This window comes from Aquarana catesbeiana, linkage group LG01 (genome assembly GCF_042186555.1).
Source record: "Aquarana catesbeiana isolate 2022-GZ linkage group LG01, ASM4218655v1, whole genome shotgun sequence".
In the NCBI taxonomy this organism is placed as follows: Eukaryota; Metazoa; Chordata; class Amphibia; order Anura; family Ranidae; genus Aquarana; species Aquarana catesbeiana.
The window spans coordinates 108678915-108688921 of record NC_133324.1 but is presented as its reverse complement, the minus strand read 5'-3'; the positions used below and the strand labels follow the sequence as shown (position 1 = coordinate 108688921).

At 44.5% G+C, this 10007-nt stretch overlaps 1 protein-coding gene across 1 annotated transcript; it reads left to right on the top strand.

The window, feature by feature from the left end:
• Nucleotides 1-1435: 1435 nt before the first annotated feature.
• Nucleotides 1436-8951, top strand: CCNO (cyclin O). The gene is made up of 3 exons (XM_073596377.1): nucleotides 1436-1997; nucleotides 4072-4257; nucleotides 7430-8951. The coding sequence occupies exons 1-3, from the start codon at nucleotides 1572-1574 to the stop codon at nucleotides 7916-7918; spliced, it is 1101 nt and encodes a 366-aa protein (XP_073452478.1). The 5' UTR covers nucleotides 1436-1571; the 3' UTR covers nucleotides 7919-8951.
• The last annotated feature ends 1056 nt before the right edge of the window (nucleotides 8952-10007 follow it).

The following is a 10007-nucleotide window of genomic DNA, read 5'->3' as shown; positions in this document are numbered from 1 at the left end:
TGTCCATTTCCATCCCACTGTCATCCGATCCGATCCACCAGATGGATGGGGAACAAATCCCCATCCGTCTGTTTTTAGTGGACAGGATCAGATCAGATGTTGGCAGTGCTGACAACCGCCGCTCCATAGGGAGCAATGGATGGTCTGATCGGGTCCGAATGACAGTTTTATTGGATCTGATCAGACCACCCATTGCTGTATATGAAGTGTCGGATGTCAGCGGACACGATTGGTGTCTGTCAGGGTGAAAGAGGCCTAACAAAAAGGGGTTAGTGATAGGTCAAAGGTCAGGGTCAAAGGTCAGGGTCATTTTAGATTAGGGTTTAAAAAAGCATTTTAAAAATTAGTATCACCCTAGGTTCACAGTAGAACAGGGTGCGGGAAACCTGAGATCCGTGTGCGTTTGCCACACTTTTCATAATGCACTGCGCTTGTGATCTGCAGCGGGTATATATATAATGTTGTACACAATGTTGCTGCAGCTGTATAATTTGAACTTCTATTTTTTTCTATTCCGGACTCAGGCCTGGTTCACACCACAAAAACGCACTCCAGATCCGTTTTTTGGATGTGTTCTGGTGCATTTTTGAATGCATTCCAGATGCTTTTTTTTTTCCAGGTTTTTTTTTCACTGTACTGGGGTCCAGTGCGTTTTTTACTTTACTGCATTCCAGTCCAGTGCAGGAAAAATACGCATGTTCTACTTTTTTTTCTGGAACTGGAATGCCCCGGAACTGACCGCACTGGTGTGAACTATGCCATTGGAAACCATATAACCTTTCCATTAATTTTTGATGCAGAAAAAAAACACACACCGGACGGCATGCGGTGTGAAGTGGCCCTCAGTGCGTTAAGTTATGACACCCCAAATGCAGGTCGCAAGGATCCAGGTGCAGAATGTTTCCAACAGTGTGCGGAGATGTGGCTGGCAATAATCGCATGATAAAAGTCTGACATACTTGTTATACCCAACACAATATTATGAGACAGGAAGTGATGAGAAATCTCCCCAATGGGGACACTTTATAAACCTTCCTTACTCTATCCAATAATAATAATAATCTATATTTTATTTCACCCTTTGTCATGAAAGTCATCATCCGGTCTACAAATGTTTTTTTTTTTTTTTAACATGTAAACAAAGAATTGTCTCCAGGACTGAAGTGGTTAAATAGAATGTTTCTTTTTCTACCATAGTCCGGGGTGACCGGCCCCCATCCTATTTTTTCTATAACGGACGGTAAAGTTTGTTTTTAGATTCCAAACCGTCCCAGCCGACTAATGACCATAAACATGACACAACCCCTCAGGTAGGCCCGTGTCTGTCCATTGGTGCCTCCATGAGGGACCCCCGGCTGGGAGAGGAGGGGGCCAATCACAGAGCCGTCGTCTCCCTGGCAACAGACGGGCGCGTGCCTCCTCCAGCCGCGGGAGAAGGTTTCCCTCTCGAGCGGTTCTTTCGCCGGGAAAGCTCTCCCCGCTGACGTCATCCTCCAGAGGTTCCCCCGCTCGGCCAATCAGCTCAGAGAACAGCTGGATATAAAAGCCGGAGCTGTCCGCGGTGAAGGCAGATGAGCGCCGCAGACATGGTGATCTATAGCGTTAGAGAGTCCGAGCAACATCTGCAAATGACAGGTGAGGGGCCCCGGAGCCCCAGCAAGAGGAAGAGGGAGGAGAGCACCCCGGAGGACGCGGGCAACGGCAGCCTGTGTGACAGCGGCGGGCTGAGCCGGGGGGTGAAGAGAGCTCGGTACCGGAGACACAGGAAGCAGACTCTGGAGACCCGGAGCTGTGACTCGGGGGTGGGGGATCTGTATGAGACCCCCAGTCCTAGCCCTCGGACCCCGGGCTATGAGACCCAAGAGGACCCCTGTCCCAGGATCTCCCATAGACTAGACCTACACAACTTCAGAGACTATGGAGAGGAGTGCTATGTGTTCTACAAGAGCCTGGAGGACACCTACCTCACCCACCACTGCATGGACAACCAGCCCCAGGTAAGTGTCCCCATCATATACACCTACCTAACTCACCCACCACTGCATGGACAACCAGCCCCAGGTAAGTGTCCTCATCATATACACCTACCTCACCCACCACTGCATGGACAACCAGCCCCAGGTAAGTGTCCTCATCATATACACCTACCTCACCCACCACTGCATGGACAACCAGCCCCAGGTAAGTGTCCTCTGTCCCCATCATATATAGATTAGGGGTCTCCAAACCCTTCAGTAAGAAGGCCACATCATATATTTTACATATATTCAGCCCTCCATTTATCAAAGTCCCTCCTTACATCAGCGCCGCCATCAGAGCTCCTCCTTACATTCAGGTCCCCATCAGAACCCCCTCCTACATTAGGACCCATATCAAGAGGCCCCACTTACATCAGGGTCTCCATCAAAGCTCCCTGTTACATTAAGGTCAGCATCAGTGGTCCCTCCTACATATGGGTCCCCATCAAGAGTCTCCTTCTACATTTGGGTCTCTGTCAAGAGCCCCCTTACATCAGGGTCTCCATCAAGAGCCCCCCCTTACATCGGGGTCCCCATCAAGAGCCCCCGCCCTACATCAGGGTCCCCATCAAGAGCCCCCGCCTTACACCAGGGTCCCCATCAAGAGCCCCCGCCCTACATCAGGGTCCCCATCAAGAGCCCCGCCTTACATCAGGGTCCCCATCAAGAGCCCCCCCACCTTACATTAGGGTCCCCATCAAGAGCCCCCCACCTTACATTAGGGTCCCCATCAAGAGCCCCCCCACCTTACATCAGGGTCCCCATCAAGAGCCCCCCCACCTTACATCAGGGTCCCCATCAAGAGCCCCCCCACCTTACATCAGGGTCCCCATCAAGAGCCCCCCCACCTTACATCAGGGTCCCCATCAAGAGCCCCCCCACCTTACATCAGGGTCCCCATCAAGAGCCCCCCCCTTACATCAGGGTTTCCATCAGAGCCCCCCCTTACATCAAATTCTCCATTAAAGCCCCCCTTGCATTAGGGTGCCCATCAGAATACACCCCCCCCCCCACATTAGGGACCTCATCAGAATTCCCCCTTACATCAACACTTGTACCCTAAATATGTGGCCCCACAGAAAAAGGTAACCATGTCACACGACATAATAGCCCTGAAAATCGTATGGAATTGTCCAGCACTGGTGTGAACCTAGCCTAGAATTGCATGCGCCCTTGAAACTTTGGTACCCTATGTTTTCCATATGTTTTCCATAGATGCTTTAAAAGCCTCTATAGGTCATCAGTTTAGCAATAACCATGAATAATGGGCCTGGAATTATTGCTCTCACTGTTTTTCCTCCCATTAGGGAGTTTCACCCTCTCCATTTGTCTTGTTTACTGTTATCACCGAGATTGAACTGGAGAGAAAACCCCAAACTTCAGGTTCTAACCAAAACAGGAATAGAAGTGAAATCTTCCATTGGGGACACTAAGTTCTGGTGACAACCGGGGATTCCATCACTTTGTAGAGATTTCCTTTACTTCCTGTTTTGGCTAAAAGAAAGGAAGTAAAGGGAAATCTCTCTGAAAAAAATAGTGTTAACCATTCATTACTCTATCCAAAATGAACAACAAAAATTATGTTTAGCTCCTTAGAGCAAATTGCCTTGTCTATGCATTGGAACTACATTGGGTAATATTGGGGCTGGTGTGAATGGGTCCTGATGGTTTGTTCTGTAACCATGTACGCCTACATAAATACTACACTATAGATAAATACTATACTATACTATACTATATTATACTATACTATACATAAATACTATACTATACATAAATACTCCTTTGTGTGTTTGTAGATTTTAGGAATTTTATTTAGCGGTAGTAGTAGAGTATTGTACTGGGTTAGCCATCAATCAATACAGAACATTCAGAGTGTAAGTGATAACCTTTATTGGCTAACCTATATTAAGGATGATTTCTTCTTCAGGCCTTATTCATTTAACCTAGAAGTCATAAATAATGTTCTTCTGTTAGAAAACAAATGATATGTTCCTAGAGATAATAATAAAAGGTTTATCCTGTATTTACGTGCTTTGTGTTTCTCTTGCAGCTCAAACCCGAATCTCGCTGCAAACTGATCAGCTGGCTGATCCCCGTACATAAACACTTCAAGCTGGGCTTCGAATCCCTGTGCCTCGCCATCAATATCCTGGACCGGTTCCTGGCCTGCACCCCCGTGGCTACTGACTGCTTCCAGTTGGTGGGTGTCACCTCCTTGCTTATTGCTTGCAAACAGGTATGTATGGCATCCAGATAAATGTTTCTTTGTTTTCTGCATTATCACTGAGGATTTTGGAGAGGCATTAGGTGAAGATTGGTAAATTGCTAGCTATGTACTTTGCACAATGCAGACAGTAATGTTCTGCCACCTCCTCATATATCCTCCAAATCAGAGTGCTGGCCCCTGGCAGTCGCTGGTTGCTCAAAAGAATTCACCAAAAATACTCTCAAAGAGAAGGGGAAGCCGCAAACCATTTAACCTCCCTGGCGGTATGATTATTTTAGATTTTTGATGCTTTAAGTGGTACAATTGTTTTGCATGGAAATTGGGGGTTTTATATTGTAGGCCTGTAATTCTTAGGAATAACTCACTTAAATCTGTCCAAACAAGAGTCTAGTAGACATCCCGGGTATGATAAAGTTTGAAACACGAAATCATAAATTATAATATAATAAATAACTATAAATAATTATAACAAATAATAATAATAAAAAATATTCAATAATGTAATCAAATCATAAACACTGACATTTGCTCAGTTGCAGAATTGTCGCTGTCATTACTTTCAGTGTTTGATGACAGATTTCCCCACAAATCACTATCGCTCAATTCTGCAAGTGATTCTAATTTATTATCGCTGTTTTCTAGCTGGTCTAAAACCCCTTTTGATGTAAAGGGACGGTTTTGGTTGCTATGGACAATCTCCAGTTTCCAGGCAGAAAAAACAGTATATATAATATAAAACTGCATGCAGGGCACTGGACAGACCACTAGGGAGAAAAGGGATGTGAAATTATTTGATACAGTAATGTAATCTGTAAGATTACAGTGTACTGTATGTATTGCGTGTGTTTCACTTTTTTCACAACGCTCACAGGGAACAGAGCTCGGCACTGTGATGAATCGAGCGGAGACACGGCCGCCGCACACAGCGGGGAGACATCGCAGGATCCTGGGGACAAGGGAAGTAACTATACCTGGATCCTGTTATGAGATCCTGAGTACTGAGTACTGAAAATCTACCCTGAGCCAGACTCGGGAATACCGCCAGGGAGGTTAAAAGCCTTGTACAATATTATTAAAGCTGAGTTCCGTCCCCCCCCCCTCCCTCCCTCCAAAAATTAAAAGCCAGCAGCTACAAATACTGTAGCTGCTGACTTTTACTATTAGGGCACTTATCTGTCCAGGAATCCCGGGGTGTCTTCACCCAAGCTTTGCGGCTTCACAGCCGCTTTGCTACTTCTCATGCGCAAATTTCGCTCTGTGAATAGGCCGGGCTGTGGAGGGAAGGAGGGGGGGTTGAACTTGCAGCTCACTTCACCACGGTGAACTGAGCCGGACGTGGGAGCGAGTACCTGTCAAAATCAGGTACCCCCTCCCCCAAAAGGTGCCAAATGTGGCAGCAGAGGGGGGAGGAGGCAGACAAGCGGAGCTTCCCCTTTTGGGTGGAGCTCTGCTTTAAGCTCTCCGATACACAGACCAATGCACTTGGTTAGCAAAAACTCCAATGCCTTTTACTCCATGCAGAGCTTATTTGTAGGGTAAGAGTCACAGGGTAAGGCTAGATTCACACTAGAGTGAGGTGCAGGAAACCCACGATCCGTGTGCGTTTCCTGCGCCGTGTTAAAAACGCACTGCAGTTGAGATCTGCAGTGGATGTCAATGATAACTTATTGACACCCAAAACTCAGGTTGCAAATGCTGTGTGCTTGCCTGCACTGGATCGCATGGTACTTTTGTAGTGTGTTTGCTGTGAGTTTCCAAAAGTAGTTCATGCACTACTTTTGGTGCGATTTGATTTTAGCCCATTCAAAATGAATAGGTTCAACCTGCACCACACTAAATCGCATGTGAATTGCACAGGAATGTGTTGCTTGTTCCTGTGTGATTCATAGCGTGAATCGAAGCAAAGAGCTACCATGAATCAGGGCTCCTGCACCTGTCAGTATCAATTTAATGAACTCAATGGATGGCTCATGAGATCCGGTGTCTTGTCGAATACAGTCCCCTATCATATAGTGTCCGCCCTGTACTGCGCAGGCGCAGTACGGAGAACAACTGAGGCGACGAAAGTCTCCGAAGTTTAACAGCTGATCATCAGCTGTACACGGCGCCTGCGCTTTTATTCTCACCCTATGTCCAGGTTCATTCCCTACTATCCAAGTGGACATAGAGTTAGAATAAATAATTACCGAGCGCAGCGAGGCCGTGCCCGAAGCGTGGCGAGCGAAGCGAGCCCGCGAGGGGCCCTCTTACAAAGCCATCGCCTAAGCGCCGTGTACAGCTGATGGTCAGCTGATCAACTTCGGACACTTTCGGCATCTCCTTCTGCTCCGTACTACGCAAGCACTGCGCCTGCGTAGTACGGGGCGGACACTATGCGATAGGAGGACAGTTCTAGTCAGAACACCGGCATGTCACTGATGCTCAGAGATTCATGTCAAACAGCTGTGTGAAGTTGGCACCCCATGTTTGTAAAACCTGAATAAAAATATACCATTCGTTACAAACATGCGGTGCCAAGTTCACACAGCTATGTCAAACACAGGCTCTCCATTTATTAACAAAAAAGATACATTGTCACCCAATGCATTCTAGAATACTCCAGACTTTCACAGAAGACTACATTGTATCAAGTAGATTATCGTTGTTATAATACAGTACTACATGTCAATCTGTCAAAGCATAGTGGAAACTAGTCTGTATTTGTATCTCTGTGCAGCAGTGAAAGCCATCTTACTAAATCTCATAATTAGATGTTTTCACTAGTACTGTATATTCTCAAACATGAAGCCATCCATCTAACATTTTTACTACCACTAAAATCTTAATGTTTATTAATACAATAATAAACCAATATGATTCACATGATCAGTTAATATATGATCATCTCATATGTTCAATCCAATACCAACACAGATTAGGAGAACTCATAGTGATCCATATGTTCAGTCCAATACCGAAACAGATTAGAAGACCTCATAGTGATCCATATTTCCATTTTACTAGAGTATACATTCAGGAAAATGGGGGGGGGGATGTGTAATAGGAGCAACCACTATAGTATTGACCATGGTCACATCTACACAGTAATGAGTTAACTCCTTTATATTGACTTTAGACTCATTGCACCAGGAATTATTATATCTTTACTTATCTTTACTAATATTGCACTCCTTCCTTTCAGGTGGAGACACGGCCACCCCGAGTGAAGCAGCTGCTAGCCTTGTGCTGTGATACCTTCTCCAGAGAGCAGCTCTGCAATCTTGAATGCATCATCTTGCTTAAACTCAAATTCCAGCTGGCAGCACCAACTATTAACTTTTTCCTGCAGCACTTCTCCCTCCTTCAGGTTGCCGATGGTCACCCCTCAGATGCTGATCTATCCCAGGCATCCAGATCCCTAGCTGTAGCCAAAGGCATTGCAGAACTGAGCTTGGCTGATTATGCCTTTAACTCATACCCACCATCGCTAATGGCGGTTTGTTGTTTGGCACTCTCAGAACGCATGTTGAGCAGTGAAAGGCCTATCAGTGTGCAGAGCAGCGGCTACTGTGAGAGCAAACTGCAGGAGTGCATGGACAAGATTGACTTGCTTATCTCCCTAAATCGAGATTCTTTGCATCGTCTGCTGCCCAATGAACTCCCTGAGAAGAGGATGGATGTGGATAATTAAAGGTTCAACTTCACCCAAAACTAATGGTTTTGGGTATGGAGCTGTGGGTGGAAATGCCTTCTGGCCTTTAAAATCTCTTGATGGTCCCAGTGGTAATCTTTTCTTCTGCCCACACGGCCATAACAAGGTGTTACTCCTGAAACAGAATCCCTGAATTATCCCCATTGGGCGATATGACACTATGGGGGTTATTTACTAAAGGCAACTCCACTTTGCACTACAAGTGCACTTGGAAGTGCAGTCGCTGTAGATCTGAGGGGGACATGCAAGGAAAATAAAAAACAGCATTTTTGCTTGCACATGATTGGATGACAAAATCAGCAGAGCTTCCCATCATTTCAGATCTTCCCCTCAGATCTAAGGTGACTGCACTTCCAAGTGCACTTGTAGTGCAAAGTGGATTTGACTTTAGTAAATCAACCCCTATATGCGTATGTTTTGCAATGGCAGTTGGGCAGAGTTGGAAATTCTAGTGAAGGTTTCTCACCACTGGAGCTGTTGAGAAATGTAAGAAGCAACCCATAACTCATACCCATAATCGCACCAAACCGAGATTTGTTTGGGAAGGTATCAACCTTCCGGTTTGTTGTAATATATACTTTTGTTAAGCTGTTAACATTAGGTGAACACTGTCCAACTTTTAATGCAATGTAAAAGGCTGCTAAAAAGTCTAATTTATTAACGATACAATGAAGTACTTAATTTTATTTAAAGGATACCGAGGTACTTCCAATCTAACAGTATTGCGTTTTAGCCAAGTACTTGAATTTTTTAATTTATTTGTAGTGCAATATTTTTCTCTGATGTGTTAGAGTTTGAAAATCAAGTATGAAACATGACGTGTTACTTGTAGAATTTATTTCTGCTGATTTCTACTAATGTAATTTGCACTGATATTTTACACATTTATATACTTTTTGTATATAGTGTAGATAACAATACATTCACTGTTTATATTAAACATTATTGACAATGTAATAAAATTATTTACTGACTGTTGACAGTACAAGAATGAATAAATTGGTTTATCATCCAGACCTGTGTGATTTGTACAGATATAAATATGATATAGAATAAAAAAATAATGTGTGTATATATATATATATATATATATATATATGTGTGTATGTATGTATGTATGTATATATGTATATGTATGTGTGTGTAACGCCATACTCTCATCTGTAATCATTAGCAAATTAGTCCAGTGATATAAGTCGACAGTATCCGAAATGTGTTGATGCTTCAAAGGCAACATGATTAAATTATCTAAAGCCAAATATTTTTTTTTTTATGATGGAGTTGGGATTCATGAAATTGGTCTGGACCATTTGTAAGTATGCATGTTCCATACTTGGCTGACCCCTGTGAAACCTGGAAGTTTCTGTAGTAGTGCTACTACAAAGATCATGATGTCACCAGCCTGCCTCTCCACCTTATCCAATCAGAGAATGGCTAGCATTCATTGAGAAAAAGGAAAGTGTTCTGTGAATGGTGCTTGTGCTGAGCGAGTGTGGGGCTGCCCTGTCCATTAAGCAGCATGGCAACCATTCAGCACGGGACCTGGAAGATTGTTGCAACCATTTTTAGTAGCGGTGCCTACTACAATTATTTCCAGCATCCATGGGAATCAACCAGGTATGGCACATACATTCTTACTTTGGTCCAAGATGGACCAATGTAACTATGCAAAAAAAAATTTTTCATCTGTGTCCTATTGGGCCTTACAGACCCAGCAAGGAGCGCAGGGAAATCTCTCCAAAGAATGGAAAATCTTATGCCGCGTACACACAGTCGGACTTTTCGTCTACAAAAGTCCGACGGACCAAATCCGGTGGACAATACGATCGTGTGTGGGCTTCCCCGGACTTTCAGCTGACTTTTCCAGCCGCAAATCTGACGGACTTTAGATTTGAAACTTGCTTCAAATCTTTATGTCGTAACTCCGCCGGACCCAGAAATCCACTCGTCTGTATGCTAGTCCGACGGGCAAAAACCCACGCTAGGGCAGCTATTGGCTACTGGTTATCAACTTCCTTATTTTAGTCCGGTGTACGTCATCACGTACGAATCCGTCTGACTTTTGTGT